Source organism: Lepidochelys kempii, chromosome 8 (assembly GCF_965140285.1).
Source record: "Lepidochelys kempii isolate rLepKem1 chromosome 8, rLepKem1.hap1, whole genome shotgun sequence".
In the NCBI taxonomy this organism is placed as follows: Eukaryota; Metazoa; Chordata; order Testudines; family Cheloniidae; genus Lepidochelys; species Lepidochelys kempii.
In genome coordinates this window covers 96,939,028-96,961,706 of record NC_136387.1, presented here as the reverse complement: position 1 = coordinate 96,961,706, position 22,679 = coordinate 96,939,028, and the positions used below count along the sequence as shown (strand labels likewise).

General features: G+C 42.9%; 1 protein-coding gene across 3 annotated transcripts; it reads left to right on the top strand.

Moving 5' to 3' along the window:
* Nucleotides 1-220: 220 nt before the first annotated feature.
* Nucleotides 221-21,927, top strand: LOC140916275 (protein zyg-11 homolog B). 3 transcript variants are annotated; one of them, XM_073357674.2, is made up of 14 exons: nucleotides 221-475; nucleotides 1,322-1,487; nucleotides 4,080-4,663; nucleotides 5,864-6,004; nucleotides 6,788-6,964; nucleotides 14,346-14,410; nucleotides 15,756-15,855; nucleotides 15,947-16,000; nucleotides 16,223-16,384; nucleotides 16,465-16,512; nucleotides 17,157-17,354; nucleotides 17,451-17,512; nucleotides 19,858-19,955; nucleotides 20,527-21,927. In XM_073357674.2, the coding sequence occupies exons 1-14, from the start codon at nucleotides 401-403 to the stop codon at nucleotides 20,715-20,717; spliced, it is 2,121 nt and encodes a 706-aa protein (XP_073213775.2). In that variant the 5' UTR covers nucleotides 221-400; the 3' UTR covers nucleotides 20,718-21,927. The 3 variants fall into 3 exon arrangements, with proteins under 3 accessions (XP_073213775.2, XP_073213774.2, XP_073213776.2); XM_073357673.2 differs by having other exon boundaries at nucleotides 3,909-4,663; XM_073357675.2 differs by lacking the exon at nucleotides 221-475 and adding an exon at nucleotides 508-764 and having other exon boundaries at nucleotides 3,909-4,663.
* The last annotated feature ends 752 nt before the right edge of the window (nucleotides 21,928-22,679 follow it).

The following is a 22,679-nucleotide window of genomic DNA, read 5'->3' as shown; positions in this document are numbered from 1 at the left end:
GGGCGTCAGGACTCAAGGAGGCCATAACCCCCCTGCTTCCTCCCAGAAGAAGGCCCGTACGAGCGTGGGAAGGGCAAGGACGAGGCGAGTTCCTAAGGCCACGCGGCACAGGGCGGGAAGCGTAGCTGACCCCCCCCCCCCCTTCCGGCTTCGCCCCATCCATAGCTCTGAGCTCGACCGTGTTCCCTGCCCCGAGCTCGGGCAGCCCCGCCCCGGAAGCGAGCGGGTCGGCGCCTGCGCTGTGGCCCGGCTGGGCTCCCGGCTTTCCCGGCAGCGAGGCTGGTGGCCCCGAGCGCCCCGCTGGGCGGAGGAAGAGGCGCGAAGAGGGCTGGGGCGGGGGGTGTCTGTGCTGCGCAGGCCCGAGCCCCTGGCGCGGGCGCCGCCGCCTGCCTGGCCCGCCATGGTGCGGTTCCTGCACGTCCAGAACCGGCAGCGGGCGCCGCCGCCCATCTGCAGCGACTGCCCCGCCGTCCAGGTGCGGGGCGGCCCTGGAGCCGGGCGGGCATGGGGGGCGCTCTCCCTTCGGGTCCGAGTCCCCGCGCGGAGGGGGCCAGGGATCCCCGCGGGGGTCGCTCTGTGTAGGGCTGTGGAGCACGAGCGTGCCCGAGAGTCACTGGATTCGAGGCTGGTCCGTTACTGTCTGAATCAAACTCCTCCCCTGGGAATCAGGCCTCTGGGAGATTCGGGGGTGTAGCTGGACTAAAGCACCCGCGCTGATTGCCACCCTTTAAAAAAGGGGATCATTCGCTCTGCTAAAGTGTGGGGTGAGCTGGAGCTGTTACACGTGTGCCCACGGTAGCCGTCCCTTGAAATCCTGACTTCTGCACGTCACACATTCCTATCACACTAAACTAAGTTGAAGTAGACTGTTCAGGGTGGGAGATCCATGCATTTGAAATAGGGGTGGAATGAGGATGTCTCTGGCCTGTATTAATATGCAGTTTATTCTGTCTGACAACTTACCTGGAGGAGCATCCACAATCACAGCGTACGCCTAACTGGATGCTCTCATGGCTACGCAGCAAGAGAATTTTCGGTTTCGAGTCTGGGCCTGCAGGACCTTTTCATAAAATTTCTATTGATGTCAAGGTGTGGAGGGCTTGCAGGTTTGGTTCCTTGGAGTCTGAGGTCTACCATAATAGGTTGCTGTCTCAATCTCTGTAATGCTCGCCCATTGTGATATGTATTGAGCTATATCAGGTTGATAGTGGAGCTGGAATACTTTGCTTTAACCTCAGTTAATCGTGAAAGTGTTTTGGTTGGTTGTAATTTGATTAATGTCTTATTAATACGTGCAGGGTTTTTTATTTGCTTATAACAGGCTGAGGCATCTCCATACTCTTTACTTGACATCTCTTTGAAAGCGCTGACTGCTGACCTAGAGAAGTTTTGTACTGAGAGGCAAGATGGAACACTGTGCTTGAAAGAATCTGAAAGACTTCCCCAAGAAGTAGCTGATCGATTGCTGCAGACTATGGCATTTCATGGTAAGACTTGGGATCAGCAAGTGTAAATCTGGTGGAAAAGCTGGATGTCGGGCACTTTAGTCATTTGAGTTGTATTTTTAACATCTGAAATCTTGGAATAATACCATCTCACACTTTCTTTTTCACCTCATATTTCATCTGGCAATCTAATCACCACCACCTTCAGAAAGTTTGTTCTTTTTACCTTGCCCCCAAACTCATTTCTCTTGAATGAGAAGTTGTGGGAATAAGATTTATGTATAAAAGCTTGGGAATAATTACCAGATTTGGTATATTTAAGTATTGTATATTGACTGCAGTAAGGAAAGCAAGTTATGTTGTCACCCTGTGACTTACTGATGAACTGGTTCATTTCAGGTTAACTAATTTATAGTTACTTGTATATTTTTCCCTGTTGGCAAAGTTCAGGTAAAATATGTCACAAGCTAGCCTAGTCCTCCTCTCTGAACAGACCCCTGTGTATGGTATCTTGAGCCAGCCAGTGAGTCCCTTGTGCTTCTAAGGCCTCTGGGTTTGGGTAGGAACTGATCATTGTTCCTAGCGCTGGGTCTCTCAACCATACTCCTTGGTTTTGAGCCTATCAATGTACAATGCTATTGTGAGGTTATAATCAAATTGGGGTTCACAAAACAAATTTGTGTCAAATTGTACATTCCATTTTATCTCCCAGAGTGTCACAGTACACAACTAAAGACAGCAGCTACCAAGGATGGAAGGGAATTATTTAAGGTAGCACAAAAGCATAATGTACGACAAGGTTCGGTCTTGTCATCGTTGTTCAAAGTGTATGTCAGCCTGCTGGTTGAGATGGAGATTTTTGACTGTTAAATTATTTTTGGTTTAGATGTTTTAGGAAAGACAATTATCTTACAAAAGGAGGACATTGCGGGGGGGGTTTTTGTATGCTTTAATAACCTTCATACAGTTCCCAGGTACTTCTTGTCATAGGTTTTGTGACATTAAATACTTATAAGTAATAGGATGAAATTAAGAAAATGAAAACATAGGATGTGGAATCATCTTTTAAGGGTGGAAGGCCCTTCAGTTGGGACAATTAAAGCTAGATTGAGGAAAGCACTAGGAAAAAGTAGTGCACAAAACATTCCGGTGATTTACGCAACAAATCTGTAACTAAAAATCCTAACATCATCTCTTCCAGACTAACCCTGAGAATTCTGTCTCATCTTTGCTTTTGCTTGCTGGTTGTGTTTTTTCTTGATGTTTCATTGGTTAACATCATGGATAAAGTGCACAGCATGGCTGAAATGATAAGAAATGCATTCCAACAAATGTTTAAATGTCATACCGTACTTCCTAATTTAAAGAACAACTTAAACTAATCTTAACAAATCTTTTCCCCCCTTTCACAAATAATTGAGGCTTGTGGATTTAAATGCTGCCTGATCATTTTAAAATGGTCATGTTAAAATATGTACCATACATGATAATTCTGACATTTTTAACATAGTCCTGACTGTACCCATAATCTGTTTTCCTGTAGAAATGGTGTCCTGATTTACTAGGATATAAGTATAGGGTTGAAAATCTACGTATGCTGTATTTGTAAAGGAACTCTTGGAAAGATGTGATTGAAAAGCTAACCACCAGTGGATGCTTGAATTTGAGGGACAGCTAAAAGACCGTTATCTTATTGTTTCCCCTTTCTCTTGCTCTTCTCACAAGTACACAGTTGTGACCTTTAAGGAGGAATTTTTATGGTTCTGTTAGGTCTCTAACAAGGTGGAATATCAGTGTGTATATAAATACCATTTAACGTGAAAGTAGAGCATCAGGGAGTTTGTACTTCAAGTTATAGTATGTTTTTACTCTGAAATACTTATTGTATAATGAACAGTATAGAACATAATAAGATTTTTAGTCAGAATAGAGAGTTTAGCACATTTTAATATATTTAATAACAGTGTTTCCACCAAGCCCACAAAGGTGAGCTGCCCTGCGTCCAATGTCAAAGAATGTATTCCTTGCCACATACATGTTCAGGATGTAATACGTGTGTTTATTGTGAGGAAGGCTATAACACTTTTTCAGTTCACTGCCATAAGCCTGTTTGAGGATTAAAAACATGAGGAAGGAGAAACAGCTCCTTTCAAAATCCTAATGCAGAAAGAGTCCACCAGCAGTGGGCACAGCTGGCAACTGCAGCTTTACATTTAGGACACGCTGGGTCAGTTCTCACTAGTGTCCTGGCAGCAGGGACAGGGACTTGCTCCATAATTTTAAATTGAGGCTCGTATGTACAGTATGTGGGGATTCCAGAATTGTTTTACGTTCTCGATTTCTTCCATTTTTTCTTCTCAGTTAGCTAAAGTGTACTGAACATGAGGGACGAAATAGGAGCCCTTTCTATTGTTCCATTATGTTGCTGTCTGCTGTAACAGACTTATTGCTGTTTCCCAATAGAGCTGCTGAATGATGGAACTGTGGGCATTTTCCGAGGTAACCAAATGCGCTTGAAACAAGCTTGCATCCGGAAAGCAAAAATATCTGCACTATCTTTCAGAAAAGCATTCTGCCATCATAAGCTAATAGAACTTGATGCTACAGGGATGAATGCAGACATTTCTATTGCAGATATTGTAAGCGGACTTGGTAGCAATAAGTGGATCCAGCAAAATCTTCAGTGCCTTGTACTGGACTCCTTAAGACTTTCCTTAACAAATCCATATGAAAGGTGCTTCAATCGATTGTCTGGTCTTCGTACTTTGAGCATTACCAATGTTCGCTTCCACAATGAGGATTTAGTGGAGATTGCTTCACTTCCAAGGCTGGAAAGTTTGGATATATCCAACACTTCTGTCACTGACATAACTCCACTTCTTGCCTGTAAGGATCGACTTAAGTCTCTCTCTATGCATTATTTGAAGTGTTTAACAATGACTACGCCCCAAGTCTTGGATGTCATAAGAGAACTAAAGTATTTGAACCACCTTGATATTTCGGACGATCAGCAGTTTACATCTGACATACCAGTCTCTTTACTAGAGCAGAAAGACATCCTACCTCACCTAGTGTCTTTGGACATTTCTGGCAGTAAATACATTACTGATGAAGCTGTAGAAGCATTTGTCAAACAGCGACCTGCAATGCAGTTTGTGGGACTACTTGCTACTGATGCTGGCTACTCTGATTTCCTTTCGGGAGAAGGAAACTTGAAGGTTTGAGTTTAAAAAAATAAAAATTACACAATTGCATGCAAAAGGACTGTGATCTACTGTGTTGAGTGTAGGAAGTAGAGCCAGGAACTCTGAATCCTACTCCCATTGGGGCAAAGAAAGAGTTCAGGAAGAGGAGCAAAGATACGTTATTTGGCTCTTCTTTGCCCCACTTCTCTCTGACTAATCCTGTCCTCCTAATGAAAGTAACTTTGAGACTAAATCTAATAAAGGTCAAAACAGTTTGTGCAGTTAACAGTTGAGCTTGTTGAATATCAGAGATGGAAAAAAAAAATTAAAATAAAGTTGATTAAGTCAATGAAAAAGACAAAAGAAGTTGTAGATTAACGCTACTAGTGTTTGCCCAGCTCTGTTCTGCCACCCAAAGTTAAAATGAGCAAAAAATTGAATTGAGACAGGCAACTGAGGTGAGGTGGGATCAGTTTTGTTTAGTGGTCTTGCCTAGATGCATTTGTCACCAATATGGAGCACTAACAAACTGCTGTGTTGTAGCTGAACTATTTCTCTGGCTCTGGACAGAGCTCAGGATTGAGATCTTTGAACAGAAGGCACTGTCACAATGCAAAGTATATTCTTAGATTACTACATGTGAGTTATAGCTCAGGGGTGGGCAAACTATGGCCCATCAGATCTTTTAATCCGGCCTTCAAGCTCCCGCTGGGCGGCTCCCAGAAGCCAGGCTCTGTACAGCTCCTGGAAGCAGTGGCCTGTCCCCGCTCCATCTCCTACGTGTAGGGGCAACCAGGGACTCCATACACTGCCCCCAGCCCAAGTGCCAGCTGCTTGAGATAAGTGTCACCCGGAGCCTGCGTCCCAATCCCCTGCCCCAGCCCTGATCCCTCTCCCACCCTCTGAACCCCTCAGTCCCAGCCCAGAGCACCCTCATGGACCCCAAACCCTTCATCCCTAGCCCCAGCCCAGAGCCTGCACCCCCCTGCATCTCAACCCCCTGATCCAGCCTGGAGCCCCCTCCTGCACTCCGAACCCAGATGTGTCCCTCAGGCCAAAAAGTTTACCCACCCCTATTATAGCTAGATGACAGCTTGCTCATTGTAACGTTATATTTTGAAGGGTTTTGGATAAGACTAATTTATTTGCACCATTTCAAAAGATCCAACTGGTCAAAGGTAACGTGAAATTTTCCAATTAAACATCAGTGTATTAACTGTTTTATGTCCCCAGGTATCGGGAGGAGCAAATGAGATTCAGATTTCTGAAGCTTTGAAGCGTTACAGTGAACGGTCATACTTTGTGAAGGAGGCTTTCTTTCGTCTCTTCACCCAGACGTGTTTTATGAGAATAACTAAGCCTGAAATCTTAAAGGTAAAAATGAATTGCTGGTGAGAGTAAATATCAGCATATTTGTTGTATCTAGGTATATGTGTATAAAAACCTGTAACTCATCAGGTACAGACTCTTCTCCCTTCCCTTGAGTTAGCTAGTATGCTGAGTGGGGTTATTTCAGAAGTACACTTGCAGGAGTAACCCAGGTGCCATAATCTCCTTTCCTGTTGATCATAACTGTCACAGCAGGGAACAAAGGAAGAGATGGATTTGAAGAGAGTTCATGCTTCTCCCTTCCAGAACTTTAGAGATTAGGGCCAATACCCTTACATGGATTTGGATTTAAATGGGGAGTTGATGCTTTGTTTGTTTCCTCCATTTAGGATTGTGACTGCAACATGATGGACTGGCTGTAGCTTTTTCAGTCAGATGCCATCAGGTGCAGTCATAGATTCTGCCTCTTCCCCAAAGTGTTCCCCCTGTTCACAATAATATCACCTCCAACTCCCCCCAAATTTAGTTTGGGTCACCGTCCTTTCACATCCTGTGGATAGTAGGACATATCATGAAATAGGAAAAACTCACACTCTTCTCTTAGAGGTATGATTACAGAATAGAATTGTTGATCGCTATTACAATCCTACTGTGCTGCTAAGAGGGTGCACTGCTGGGTATACCTGTTGCTTTTGGTTAAAAACCATTTAAAAGATTCAGTAATCATAATCAGAAGTGCATCATAACTTGTACAATGCAGTATTGTGACTGGCTTACAGAATTAGAAATATGAGATCTTATTACGTGAACATAACTTTTCTATTTCAGCTTGTGATTATTGGAATGAGAAATCACCCCTTGGACTTGGCAGTGCAGTTAACTGCTAGTGCGTGTTCTCTTAACTTAACTAGACAGGGTCTGTCTGCTGGCATGCCTGTTCGTCTGCTGTCCGATGTGATCCATTTACTACTCAAAGCTGTGGAAAACTTTCCTGAACAACAACAGGTAAAAGGGCAGGGAGCACAATTTTAATTCGCTTCTCCTGACAAGGAGGGCTATAATATGAAGACAGAACAAGCATGTTTCTGCTCTGAGAGGGCTTCATCAGTATTGATGTATTAAGGTTTTAAATTAAATGAAATGCCATGATTAGCAGAAAAGACTAGATTTGTAGAATCTGTGGGGTTTTTCCCCTAATTTCTCTCTTCTGGTTTACATCAGTAGAGGCCAACACTAAGGTTGGACGACTGGTGCTCTCTCTACTCTCGTGCAGCTTAACAATTTTCTTTTTTGTTTTACTATTTATAAATTATGTATGCCATTAATTTTAACATTCAGATTCCTCTACAGTGTTAATCTTGCCTTGTCATGTTTCATCTTTGCTCTGTATTAGCAGACTTCTTATATGTCAATATAGTATAATGAGTACACTTAATTACACAGAAGAGTAAATCGAGAATAAGTAGTCTGAAATACATAGAAAACTGTCACCTTGCTCGTATGAAAATACAGGAAATGCAGGTTGGACTCCTGGGAAAGTCAGGATACTGACAGATGTGTTATAAAGCATGTTCTATTATTCTTAACCAATATTTGTGAATTGGTGTAAGTGGTAAAGTGCCGTAAAATTACTCCTGAATTTTAAAGAAGAACAAACAACAAAAAACTCTGCTTGCATCACCGCTGAAAGTCTCCTGCTTTTCTATGCAATCAAATGTGGAGCTACATGATAACTAAAATCTCAATTCTCACTGAGACATGGGCATCGTTCACAGCTAGGGAAATATTGAAGCAGTGACAGGTATTTTAAGTACTGTACTGGAAACAGGTATAATTAGTAGATATTTACTCATCAGAGTTACCTTTCAAGCTAGCTGTCCTCTGTACAATGTAGAAATCTCTCTTGCTGTATAAAGAGTCTTGCAGTATTCTTGCTGTCATGAGGCCTGAGATGCATTTTAGTATTGGCATAACTTAAAGAGAATTATTAGAAGCTTGTCTTTGAGCAAGCAGGTGAAATTGGTCTGGCACAAATTCAGTCATTATTTCCTCCACAGCAATTTGATTTTTTTAGTTTCTGTTCAGAGACAAGAAATAGCAGTTTCCAATACTTGTCATTCCACATCCAGGACTGATGGGTAGTGCGCTCTGTGTGGATAACTGAATTGTGGTAGCTTGAGATCTCCGATTTACTCCTATCCTCTCAGAAGTCAAAAAAGCTAACAATGCTAGTAACCATTAGGAAAGGGATAGCTAATAAGAGAGCAAATATCATAATGCCACAATATAAATCGATGGTACACCCACACCTTGAGTACTGTGTGCAGTTCTGGTTGCCCCATCTCAAAAAAAGATATATTAGAAGTGGAAAAGGGCAACAAAAATGATTACGGGTATGAAACAGCTTCCATATGAGGAGAAATGTAAAAGACTGAGATTGTTCAGCTTGGAAAAGAGATGACTAAGGGTATGTCTACACTACGAAATCAGGTCGAATTTATAGAAGTCGGTTTTTTAGAAATCGGTTTTATATATTCGAGTGTGTGTGTCCCCACAGAAAATGCTCTAAGTGCATTAACTCGGCGGAGCGCTTCCACAGTACCGAGGCTAGAGTCGACTTCCGGAGCGTTGCACTGTGGGTAGCTATCCCACAGTTCCCGCAGTCTCTGCTGCCCATTGGAATTCTGGGTTGAGATCCCAATGCCTGATGGGGCTAAAACATTGTTGCGGGTGGTTCTGGGTACATATCGTCAGGCCCCCGTTCCCTCCCTCCCTCCGTGAAAGCAAGGGCAGACAATCATTTCGCGCCTTTTTTCCTGAGTTACCTGTGCAGACACCATACCACTGCAAGCATGGAGCCCGCTCAGGTAACCGTCACCCTATGTCTCCTGGGTGCTGGCAGACGCGGTACGGCTTTGCTGCACAGTAGCAGCAACCCATTGCCTTCTGGCAGCAGACGGTGCAATACGACTGGTAGTCGTCCTCGTCGTGTCCGAGGTGCTCCTGGCCACGTTGGCTGGGAGCGCCTGGGTAGACATGGGCGCAGGGACTAAATTTGGAGTGACTTGACCAGATCATTCTCTTTAGACCTGCAGTCAGTCCTATTGAACTGTCTTATGGTGAGCGGGCAGGCAATACGGACTGCTAGCAGTCGTACTGTACCATCTTCTGCCAGGCAGGCAAGAGATGAGGATTGCTAGCAGTCATATTGTACCATCTTCTGCCAGGCAGGCAAGAGATGAGGATGGCTAGCAGTCGTACTGTACCATCTTCTGCCGAGCAGCCATGAGATGTGGATGGCATGCAGTCCTTCTGCACCGTCTGCTGCCAGCCAAAGATGTAAAAGATAGATGGAGTGGGTCAAAACAAGAAATAGACCAGATTTGTTTTGTACTCATTTGCCTCCTCCCCTGTCTAGGGGACTCATTCCTATAGGTCACACTGCAGTCACTCACAGAGAAGGTGCAGCGAGGTAAATCTAGCCATGTATCAATCAGAGGCCAGGCTAACCTCCTTGTTCCAATAAGAACGATAACTTAGGTGCACCATTTCTTATTGGAACCCTCCGTGAAGTCCTGCCTGAAATACTCCTTGATGTACAGGCACCCCCTTTGTTGATTTTAGCTCCCTGAAGCCAACCCTGTAAGCCGTGTCGTCAGTCGCCCCTCCCTCCGTCAGAGCAACGGCAGACAATCGTTCTGCGCCTTTTTTCTGTGCGGACGCCATACCAAGGCAAGCATGGAGGCCGCTCAGCTCACTTTGGCAATTAGGAGCACATTAAACACCACACGCATTATCCAGCAGTATATGCAGCACCAGAACCTGGCAAAGCGATGCCGGGTGAGGAGGCGACGTCAGCGCGGTCACGTGAGTGATCAGGACATGGACACAGATTTCTCTGAAAGCATGGGCCCTGCCAATGCATGCATCATGGTGCTAATGGGGCAGGTTCATGCTGTGGAACGCCGATTCTGGGCTCGGGAAACAAGCACAGACTGGTGGGACTGCATAGTGTTGCAGGTCTGGGACGATTCCCAGTGGCTGCGAAACTTTTGCATGCGTAAGGGCACTTTCATGGAACTTTGTGACTTGCTTTCCCCTGCCCTGAGGCGCATGAATACCAAGATGAGAGCAGCCCTCACAGTTGAGAAGCGAGTGGCGATAGCCCTGTGGAAGCTTGCAACGCCAGACAGCTACCGGTCAGTTGGGAATCAATTTGGAGTGGGCAAATCTACTGTGGGGGCTGCTGTGATGCAAGTAGCCCACGCAATCAAAGATCTGCTGATATCAAGGGTAGTGACCCTGGGAAATGTGCAGGTCATAGTGGATGGCTTTGCTGCAGTGGGATTCCCTAACTGTGGTGGGGCTATAGACGGAACCCATATCCCTATCTTGGCACCGGAGCACCAAGCCACCGAGTACATAAACTGCAAGGGGTACTTTTCGATAGTGCTGCAAGCTCTGGTGGATCACAAGGGACGTTTCACCAACATCAACGTGGGATGGCCGGGAAAGGTGCATGATGCTCGCATCTTCAGGAACTCTGGTCTGTTTCAAAAGCTGCAGGAAGGGACTTTATTCCCAGACCAGAAAATAACTGTTGGGGATGTTGAAATGCCTATATGTATCCTTGGGGACCCAGCCTACCCCTTAATGCCATGGCTCATGAAGCTGTACACAGGCAGCCTGGACAGTAGTCAGGAGCTGTTCAACTACAGGCTGAGCAAGCGCAGAATGGTGGTAGAATGTGCATTTGGATGTTTAAAGGCGCGCTGGCGCAGTTTACTGACTCGCTTAGACCTCAGCGAAACCAATATTCCCACTGTTATTACTGCTTGCTGTGTGCTCCACAATATCTGTGAGAGTAAGGGGGAGACGTTTATGGCGGGGTGGGAGGTTGAGGCAAATCGCCTGGCTGCTGGTTACGCGCAGCCAGACACCAGGGCGGTTAGAAGAGCACAGGAGGGCGCGGTACGCATCAGAGAAGCTTTGAAAACCAGTTTCATGACTGGCCAGGCTACGGTGTGAAAGTTCTGTTTGTTTCTCCTTGATGAAACCCCCCGCCCCTTGGTTCACTCTACTTCCCTGTAAACTAACCACCCGCCCCTCCTCCCTTCAATCACTGCTTGCAGAGGCAATAAAGTCATTGTTGCTTCACATTCATGCATTCTTTATTCATTCATCACACAAGTAGGGGGATGACTACCAAGGTAGCCCAGGAGGGGTGGTGGAGGAGGGAAGGAAAATGCCACACAGCACTTTAAGCACAGCACTTTAAAAGTTTACAACTTCAAAATTTATTGAATGACAGCCTTCTTTTTTTTGGGCAATCCTCTGTGGTGGAGTGGCTGGTTGGCCGGAGGCCCCCCCACCGCGTTCTTGGGCGTCTGGGTGTGGAGGCTATGGAACTTGGGGAGGAGGGTGGTTGGTTACAGAGGGGCTGCAGTGGCAGTCTGTGCTCCAGCTGCCTTTGCTGCAGCTCAACCATACACTGGAGCATACTGGTTTGGTCCTGCAGCAGCCTCAGCATTGAATCCTGCCTCCTCTCATCACGCTGCCGCCACATTTGAGCTTCAGCCCTCTCTTCAGCCCGCCACTTACTCTCTTCAGCCCGCCACCTCTCCTCCTGGTCATTTTGTGCTTTCCTGCACTCTGACATTATTTGCCTCCACGCGTTCGTCTGTGCTCTGTCAGTGTGGGAGGACAGCATGAACTCGGAGAACATTTCATCGCGAGTGCGTTTTTTTTTCTTTCTAAGCTTCACTAGCCTCTGGGAAGGAGACGATCCTGTGATCATTGAAACACATGCAGCTGGTGGAGAAAAAAAAAGGGACAGCGGTATTTAAAAAGACACATTTTATAAAACAGTGGCTACACTCTTTCAGGGTAAACCTTGCTGTTAACATTACATACATAGCACATGTGCTTTCGTTACAAGGTCGCATTTTGCCTCCTCCCACCGCGTGACTACCCCCTCAACCTTCCCCCCTCCCTGTGGCTAACAGCGGGGAACATTTCTGTTTAGCCACAGGCAAACAGCCCAGCAGGAATGGGCTCCTCTGAGTGTCCCCTGAAGAAAAGCACTCTATTTCAACCAGGTGACCATGAATTATATCTCACTCTCCTGAGGATAACACAGAGAGATAAAGAACGGATGTTGTTTGAATGCCAGCAAACATACACTGCAATGCTTTGTTCTACAATGATTCCCGAGTACGTGTTACTGGCCTGGAGTGGTAAAGTGTCCTACCATGAAGGACGCAATAAGGCTGCCCTCCCCAGAAACCTTTTGCAAAGGCTTTAGGACTACATCTAGGAGAACCGCAAATGCCAGGGCAAAGTAACCCTTTCACATGCTTGCTTTTAAACCATGTATAGTATTTTAAAAGGTACACTCACCAGAGGTCCCTTCTCCGCCTGCTGGGTCCAGGAGGCAGCCTCTGGTGGGTTCGGGAGGTACTGGCTCCAGGTCTAGGGTGAGAAACAGTTCCTGGCTGTCGGGAAAACCGGTTTCTCCGCTTGCTTGCTGTGAGCTATCTACAACCTCCTCCTCATCATCATCTTCTTCGTCCCCAAAACCTGCTTCCGTATTGCCTCCATCTCCATTGAAGGAGTCAAACAACACGGCTGGGGTAGTGGTGGCTGAACCCCCTCAAATGGCATGCAGCTCATCATAGAAGCGGCATGTTTGGGGCTCTGACCCAGAGCAGCTGTTCTCCTCTCTGGTTTTCTGGTAGGCTTGCCTCAGCTCCTTCAGTTTCACGCGGCACTGCTTCGGGTCCCTGTTATGGCCTCTGTCCTTCATGCCCTGGGAGATTTTTGCAAAGGTTTTGGCATTTCGAAAACTGGAACGGAGTTCTGATAGCACGGATTCCTCTCCCCAAACAGCGATCAGATCCCGTACCTCCCGTTCGGTCCATGCTGGAGCTCTTTTGCGATTCTGGGACTCCATCATGGTCACCTGTGCTGATGAGCTCTGCATGGTCACCTGCAGCTTTCCATGCTGGCCAAACAGGAAATGAGATTCAAAAGTTCGCGGTTCTTTTCCTGTCTACCTGGCCAGTGCATCTGAGTTGAGAGTGCTGTCCAGAGCGGTCATAATGGAGCACTCTGGGATAGCTCCCGGAGGCCAATACCATCGAATTGTGTCCACAGTACCCCAAATTCGAGCCGGCAACGTCGATTTAAGCGCTAATCCACTTGTCAGGGGTGGAGTAAGGAAATCGATTTTAAGAGCCCTTTAAGTCGAAATAAAGGGCTTCGTTGTGTGGACGGGTGCAGGTTTACATTGATTTAACGCTGCTAAATTCGACCTAAAGTCCTAGTGTAGACCAGGGCTAAGAGGGGATATGATAGAGGTCTATAAATGGTTTGAATAGGGAATTATTTACCCTTTCACATAACCAATAAATTAATAGGCAGTAGTTTTAAAACAAACAAATGGAAGTACTTCTTCACATAACAGACAGTCAACCTGTGGAACTCATTGCCAGGGGACATTGTGAAACCCAAAAGTCTGATTGGGTTAAAAAAGAATTTGATAAGTCCATGGAGGATAAGTCTATCACTGGCTATTAGCCAAGATCATGGTCACAACCTCATGCTCTTGGCATCCCTAAACCTCTGACTGCCAGAAGCTGGAACTGGATGAAAGGGGATGGATCACGCAATAATTGCTTTTTCTGTTGTCTCTTTGAAGCCACTGGCATTGGCCACTGTCAGAAGACAGGATGCTGGGCTAGATGGATAATTGGTCTGACCCTGTATGCCCCTCTTACATTATTATGAGATAGCACACACTAAGTAATGGTTAGGGGCAGCAATATTCATGTGCTTTCCTTGTATCCAGTCCATGCTGATAGCAAAGGCTGTTAAGGAAATGCTTTAGATCCAAAGCTGTGATACAGCCAACTGTAATCTTGTAGGATGGTAATAGTCTGCCTTTCTTGCAGCACTGATTCATGCAGCTGATCCTGACGCTCGAGGAGAGAGGTTAAAGCTGGTAGTGGGGACTTGGATTGAGATTTTACAAAGAGGTCCAATTCTTAGACTTCTTTGAATACTAATTTAAAAAATCGCACAGCAACATACGATTAACATCCTCCCCACTCCAAAAACCTCCTTATACGATAAAGTTAAGAAACAAAACTGGACTCATTAATATCATACTTGTAGGGGAGATTGCATTATCTGTACTGCAGAAGCCTTTACATTGTTTAAGATTTTGTTTATGGTATCTCAAGTCCGTCCTTTCCTTGTTTAATTATTTGTGTCTAATAATACGATACATGGTTCCCTAATGATTAGTGAACTGCAAAATTATAAAATAAAATATAAGAGAGAGCTTCTTTAACTTCATAGAATCTTTTTCTCCCCCCACAAACAGCTGCAGAAGAATTGCCTCCTTCTGCTATCTAGTGTCAGGATCCTTCAAGATGTTCCATTTAACAGGTAAGTGACAACCCAGTAAATTGAAATAGGATGTCAAGCAGCATATCAAATATTTGGAACAAAAGTTTGATTTTCTCTTTTTTTTTTATCATAACTTTCATCTTTAAATTTCTTTTGGGGCTCCTCAATTAACTAGATTTCTGAATTGTCATTCAGAAATTTTAGATTTGCTTCCTAGGGCCTGATTTTTGCTTACAGTCTCATAAACTGCAAGTAACTCCACTGAAGCTGATGGTGTTACATTTGTACAAAGCTGATGAGAGATCAGACTGGCAGAAAAATCTTGGCCCAATTGACGTCAATGGCAAAATTCCTGTTGACTTTGGAAGGGCCAACACTTCAAGGTTTCTAGCTCCCTGGACATGTTCCTCTGCTGGAGGCGGGGGGAGGGATAGCTCAGTGGTTTTAGCATTGGCCTGCTAAAGCCAGGGTTGTGAGTTCAGTCCTTGAGGGGGCCATTTAGGGATCTGGGGCAAAAATTGGGGATTGGTCCTGCTTTGAGCAGGGGGTTGGACTAGATGACCTCCTGAGGTCCCTTCCAACCCTGATATTCTATGATTCTATGATAGGCAGTTGTCTTGTATTTGACTTCAGTGATCTTTCTTATCTGGCAATGGTGTTAATACACTATTGATGACGTTGTGTGCAGCGTTTTGGTAGCCATGGCGGTCCCAGGACAGTAGAGAGACAAGGTGAGCGAGGTAATATCTTTTATTGGAACAACTGTTGGTGCGAGAGACCAGCTTTCGAACTACACAGAGCTCTTTCTCATGTCTTCCTGAAGAAGAGTTCTGTGTAGCTTGAAAGCTGTTGTCTCTCACCAGCAGAAGTTGGTCCTATAAAAGATATTACTTCACCCACCTTGTCTCTCCATGGATGACATTGGCAGTTGACTGCCTGGAGGGAGGAATGGGGTGAAGGAAGCAGAAGGTGCAAGTGGAGGAATCTTTTCTCTGACAGGAAGAAAGGGAAACCTTTCTTCAGATGGGGAGAGGGCGTTTGCTGGTAGTTCTCCTCTTAGTAACAAAAGGCCTCACTCATGCATTAATAATGAGTTATTTACTGTTGCTCACTTACTCATTTTTTAGATAACCTTTTAAAACTATTGGATCCTTCTTAGTATCTTGCTTGTCGCCTGATCAAAGGCTGCTCTAAATTAGTCTTTGTTATTGCCCATTTTTGGGGGTGGGGGAGGATATGCAAAAAATAGGCTTGTGCTTTTCTATCCTTTGGAAACTAAGCATGTTTCCTTCAGTTTCCAGAGGTCAATATGAGAACCCTAGAGTCTGAGATGCAAGATGAAATTTAAATGTTGTATAACTTACACTCTGCTGTCATAATCTAGGTTTGAAGCTGCCAAACTTGTTATGCAGTGGCTGTGTAACCATGAAAATCAAAATATGCAGAGGATGGCGGTGAATATAAGCTCTATTCTAGCTTTGAAGGTATGTGACTTAAATTTGGAAACGTTAAAACTTCTGTTTCCTAATTTCCAACAGATATTTCAGATACTAATGTGACATTATTTACTTGCAGCTTTCATCTGAGCAAACAGCCCAACTTAGTGCAGAGCTCTACGTCGTTGTGGGGGTGAGTTGCACATCTCTGTGACATTCTTTATTACCAGGTATTAAACCAACATCATATGAGAAATGACTCAGTTCTGAGCAACCCACATTTGTACAGCACAGAGCGTGATTGGGCTTAAGGTCTTTTGGTGCTTTCACAATATCGATACGAATTATTACTAATGTCTGCAACGAGACTCAAAACCAAAATCTAACACCTCATTTTTTGCTTTTTCCTTTACAGGAACTTCTTGAAATAGTTGAACAGAAAACAAATTTGAATGAAGTAGATACTACTTTCATGTTTACCCTTAGTGCGCTTTGGAATCTCACTGATGAATCCCCTACCACGTGTAGGCACTTCATTGACAACCAAGGGTTAGAACTCTTCATGAGAGTTTTAGAGGTGAGGGTGTGACTGATTGTGGTAGATTGCTAGCATACATTGAAACTCTATTTAATGATTACCTTTGTTTGTCTTCACAGTGTTTTCCATCTGATTCATCTATACAACATAAAGTTCTTGGCCTTCTGGTAAGATCAAAATCAAGCTCTGTTTCAAAAGAAACATTAGTTTTCTATTGCTTTCTTCTATTTAACATAGTTAGGAAATACCTGGAGGGCATGTTAACTTCATTTAGTAAAAAGAGATTTTCTCCCTTAAAATTTAAGAGTATCAGCTTGTATCCTTAGGCACTAAGTTTCTCAGCATCACTTTTACATTACACTGATGATTTTCTGAAAACCAGTTTACAGTACATGGATTAAAATAGGAACAACCATTCAGTAGTCAATGCATTTCCCTCAATACTTCTGCAGAGGTTAGGGGGGCAAGTGAAATGAGTACAAGTACCCAAAAAAAGATAAAGGTCCAATTCTGCTACTGCTGAACTCGATGGCAAAACTCTTCTTAAATTCTGGATTGGACTCAAAATTAACTAATGTAACAAAATATGAACTGTAGGTCAGGGTTTGGTGGTGTGTGGTTTTTTTTGCTTCAGTTTGATTTTCAGGTATTGAAGCTTTCAGAGAAACAACTGTGTTGTGATAGAAAATGGGAGGTATAAGGCCCATCATCCTTCAGAAAAAAATTATTTACTTATCGTAATGCTTATTAATGTTGTATAGGCTGTTTATCTTGTGCACACTGATTTTTTTTCACCTATTCTGTCTTACAGAACAATGTAGCAGAAGTGAGAGAGCTTCAGTCTAAACTAATGTGGAAGGACTTCATAGACTGTCTTAGTGAATTATTGTGTAGTGCTGAGATAGAAGTCAGTTTCTTTTCAGCTGGGATTATTGCTAATTTACTATCTAGAGGAGAGCAGGCCTGGTCACTGAGTCAAACCCAAAGAAAATCTCTGATTGAACAACTGGTACGCTGGCTAAAACTGATACCCTAGTTTTATTCTAGTACAGTGCTTGCACTGTTTACTGTAAATATTATAATATTTAGTTTTGTCTCTTTACAGCATTCAACCATTTTGAAGTGGCCAGCACCAAAATGTAAGATGATAGCATTGGTTGCCTACAGGTAACGAATTTGGAATAATGTCTTGACGATATCAACTCTTATACTGTTTCTGAAGTTTGTGTACTTATTGTAGTCCTGCTGCTAACCTCTTCACCCTAAATGTTCTCCTGCATGGAATGCTGCTTTTGTGGCAGATCTCTTGGACATGTTTGTGTAGGGGAGGAAAGCCATTTTGGAGCCTGCTGAAATACTGTTCTGAGTAGTTCTAACCAGCTAAAATAACAAATACCATTCACTGGAACCAGATTTGGGTCCTGCACCTATGACTTCAACATCCCAAGCCTTTTTTTTAGGAGCATATAAATTGCTATGCTGCTTTACACTGGTGGTTTATAGTCTAGTATCCTCTGTGAGAGTGCCCAGTACTTCCAGATGTTTTAGAGGAAGTTGCAAGATACCCCGAGCTGAAAATTTATAGAACAATTGGGCTGTTAAAGGATGTTTTTGCCTAACTTCTGTCCGTTAGAAATTGGCTTAAATCCTGAAGCATGTGGCTTTCTCTTTTTAAAATAATATAAACAACCACAACCTAATGTAATTGTGGCTGCTCCCATTAGCCATATGGCTGTCTTAAAGCTTTATAAATCCTGCCAAGGCATTAGCCTCTCATGAATGAGTTCCATAGGTTACTCTTGTTGAGGTGTTTTGTTTTTTTTTTTTAATTTTCCTTGAATTAGTATTAATGGCTTTCAGTTTTGTCCCCTTTTTTCTTATTTAGAGTATACATGGGAATGTGATTTTTTTTTCCCCATATGCTATTAATTATTTTATATATCTTTATCCCTTCTTGTTCATCTATGATCTAAACTAAACAATCCCAATCTCTTTCTGTATGGAAGTCTTTCCATGCCTCTCATCACTTCTTACCTATTTACAGAATCCTATAAATGTATGGCTAGAAGGGACCTTGAGCAGTCATCTAGTCCAGCCCCATGTGCTGAGGTAGGACCAAGTAAACTAGACCACCCCAACAAATGTTTGTCTAATCCATTCTTAAAGACCTCTGATGATGGGGATTCTACAACCTCCCTTGAAAGCCTATTCCAGAGCTTGAACTATCCAAGTTTTTCCTATCTAACCTAAATCTCCTTTACTGTAGATTAAGTCCATTACTACTTATCCTACCTTCATGGACATGTAGAACAACTGATCACCGTCCTCATTATAACAGCCTTTAACATATTTGAAGACTATTCTCAGGTCCCTCCTCTGTCTTCTTTTCTCAAGACTAAATATGTCCAGTTTTTTTTAACCTTTCCTCATAGGTCAGATTTTCTAAACCTTACATAATTTTTGTTGCTCTTCTCTTGACACTCTCCAAATAGTCCATATCTTTCTAAAGTGTGGTGCCTAAAACTGAACACAGTACTGCAGCTGAGGCCTCACCAGTCCTAAGTGTAATAGCCTTACCTTCTGTGTCCTACATATGGCCTACGTTCTCTGTAACTCCAGTCTTTACCTCATGATTTGAAGACTTCAGTAACTCAACCAGAGGTTAGAACTCTATTACAGGAGTGGATGGTTGAGGTTCTGTGGCCTGCAGGACGTCAGAGTAGATGATCATGATAATCCCTTCTGGCCTTAAAGTCTGAGTCTGTGTGACACTTCCATTAATTCAGCCCAGAATATTAGTCTTTTTTGCAACTGTGACCACATCTAGATCACATTTCCTTAGCTTTTTTTATGAGAATGTCACATGGGAGAATGTCACATGGGACTGTGTCAAAAGCCTTAATATAAAATCAAGATGTATCATGTCTGCTTCCCCCCATATCCGCTACACCAGAAATTATGTCAAACAGGGGAATTAAATTGGTTTGGCACACTTTGTTCTTGTCAAATTTACTTTTACAGGGCATTTACTTACCCTGTTGTTCCCTCTGTGTTTACAAATCTATTGTTTAATAATTAATTTCAGTATCTTTCCAGGTGTCAAAGTTAGGCTGACTGTTCTGTAATTCCCTGGGTCCTCACCAATCCTCCATGAGTTCTGGAAGATAATTGCTTATGAAATACTTTTATTGCTGCTGCTATTAGAGAGTGACTAGAACTAGCCACAGTATTCCAGAGGAGGGTCTACCATTGACTTCCATAATAATGTAATAATGGTATTACAGTGTCTTCAGTAGTACTTTCCTATCCCTTTTGATACACAGCCTCCCTCTTTAGTCACTTTTTTGACTGCCACACTTGATTTCTGGGGTGTTTAATATTTAATGCAGAATCCAACAATGTGTATGAGAATACCTGAAGCTTAACGTGCAGAGACAGCATAGTTACTCTGAAATAAAGGTATCCAGTATCACCATGACTTTGCCAAATATATTTCTCTTTTTAACCCATAGATCCCTTAGTCCTTTCTATCCATTACTTGACTGCTTCACAATATCGGGGGTTCAGCTGTGGGCAGTGTGGGCCATGCAGCATGTCTGCTGTAAAACTCGTATGTATTCAACTTTACAGTTTAATCTTTTAATATGAAATTGGATGGTTCGCATTTTCACTCATAAGCTTGTTGGATAAGTACTTCAAAGTTTGTCATTCTTTGCTGATCTCTTTTTCATATAGGGTTTATTTTGGATATTAAACAGTAGTCCCATTACATTCAATGACTCAAAACATTGTAACAAGCTGTTTTTAATAAAAACTAGTTTGATTCAAAATCCTGTTCCAGGTAATCTGAAAAATGTTGACCCTCCCCTCTATACTTAACAATGTTATTACTCTACTCTAAGGGTGGTATTTCCAAAAGCACTTGGTGTTTGCATTATTCTGCCATCATTAAAGTCGTCATAAATGGGAACAGTCAATCCAATGCTGAGTACTATTTAAAATCCTATGTAATATTGTGCATGTCAATTTAACTGCATCACTAATTATGTAGTCTAAATATTGGCTGAAGTCAGAGGCAGGATAACTGGATTAGTTAACACTTTCTCCTAATGTAAGTTGTCATTTTGACACTCTCTTGGCAAAGTCCCTAATAAAGATGCACACACTCTCTTTCATTTCAGCTGCCAGGTACTGTAGCATGTTAATTGAAGAAGGTGGCTTGCAGCACTTGTATGACATCAAAGAAAACAATCAGACTGATCCAGATGTCCTGCGAATCAACAGTGAGATACTAGACACTGTAGAGACACACATGATGTACTATGGGAGACCTAAAGGTTTAAAGAAGCCACAAACCAAATCAAATGGATAGTTGTAGGTATAACTCTAATTTTTCCTTTGTTAAAATCCTTCACAAACTGTACTGAGAATATTTGGTACTGCTGATCACTGCTTAAGATGGGCATTCCTATAACAGTACTGCTGCTTGCGTTGAGGAGGGCTTGTACAGCCAGAGTCCTCTAGGAATGGCTCATTTTGTGACTTGACTTTTAAGGTGGGACATCTTGAGGCTTTGGGATAGATTTTTAAAGGTATTTAGGTGCCTAAAGATGTAGATAGGTGTGTAGATTCTTCTGAAAATCCCACCAGATACTTATCTGCATCCTCAGTTGCCTAAATACATTTGAAAATCTGGCCCTTCACACCCTTCAGTTACTGTTTGGAAACTGCTCCCATTTGGTTAGTCAGGCAGGGTTTGAACAGAATGCTATATGCTTGCAAGTCAGCATTTTTACACTCAAGTCTTTGTGCTCACTTCTCACTGTGACCAAAGCGTGCCAAGGGCCATCCCCAACTGAATCTTCAAAGTCACTTGTTCTGTTTCTTGTAAGCTGTGTCCCTTTTCTAGTCTTGCCAACGCTGGACCACTATCCTGTTCTTTCCATGCCGCATCAACAATGTTTGAAATTATATTTGTGGTGTAGAAAGGAATAACTGGATCAGCTCCACTATTGGTATGCAATAGGAACGGCAGGAGAAAACTTTAAAAATTAATCAAAAGTTTGGAGTAGAGAGCTACTGCACACCCTCACCAAAAAAACAAAAACAAACCAAACATGAAACTCAGTGGTAAGAAAATACCTGAGATTACCTGTTTCCAATATAGTACACAGAATATTTGGTCTCCTTACAGGCAGACTAACTATTGCTTTAGTGTTTCCAAATTGTCTTGAGCAGTGCACACACTTTCCCACTGACTTTAGTGGGAATGAAATACAGGTCATGGGAGGGCAGAATCTGACTGTGTTGTGCAGTGAACTATATCCCCAAAGAAGTATAGTCCAAAATATCACCAACGTTCTGTGTAAATCCTATTGCTATGAAATTGTAAATTTAAAATGTAACTATAACGGGAGTCTTCCGAAGGCTTTTTTAAGTTTTCATATAATAAAATATAAAAAGCAGGCCTAAGAGTAGCACTTACACATGTGTGGAAATAGTTCTGTTGAAAGAAATGGAGACTGTGCAACATGCAAGCGTCTTGATTAAAGTGTAATCGTTGAAGTAAATGGTGCCATGAATTCAGGTTTCTATTGTTTCACTGTTCCATAAGTGTCAACTTTCTGGAAAGAATATGTGGGTGAGGTTGCTCTGCACTGTTTGAGTACTGGGAAATTCCAGTGTGGTTTCCCTTCCCTTAATCAACTCATCTCACCTCCCCCCCCCCCCGCTTTTTTTTTTTAATTCACATCAAAGTACAGTAAAAATCCATCACACTTACATGGTGATGCTGGATGTTTTATATATTTATCTTTATCCAAGGTAGTTAAGTGAATTTTATCAGATTTACTTGTCCCACTGTTTATTTCAGGTGAGTCAACTTTCATTTTCAGAGTGTTAGAAATCTAAGTATTACAGCTTTAGTAGTATAGGACATTCTTTAACTGGTTAATTGAAATTATTTAAGTCTTTCAATTGTTAAGAGTCTTTAATTAAATTTATTTGGGGGCATGGTTTTTAAAATTCCAGAGCTCTGCTCCTAGAAGATACTGTAGCAATTTCAAACACCTAGCTAGGAACCAGGGAACTATCAATTTGTGAACTTTTTTTTAAAGCAGTGTAGCTAGCTGCCTATTATTAACTATGTATTCCAGCTCTTGTCTCATACTCCTAGAATTTAGTGACATGGGTGTACACGGTATTTCTCGTTGGCAACTTCAAACTGAGTAAAGTAGTTTCAGGTACTGCTCCTGCCAAGTTGATATTTTTTAAAGTAGAAAAATGTTAGTGAAAATATTTTGTTCGTTTTTTTTTTTTTTTTTTTTTAAAGGGA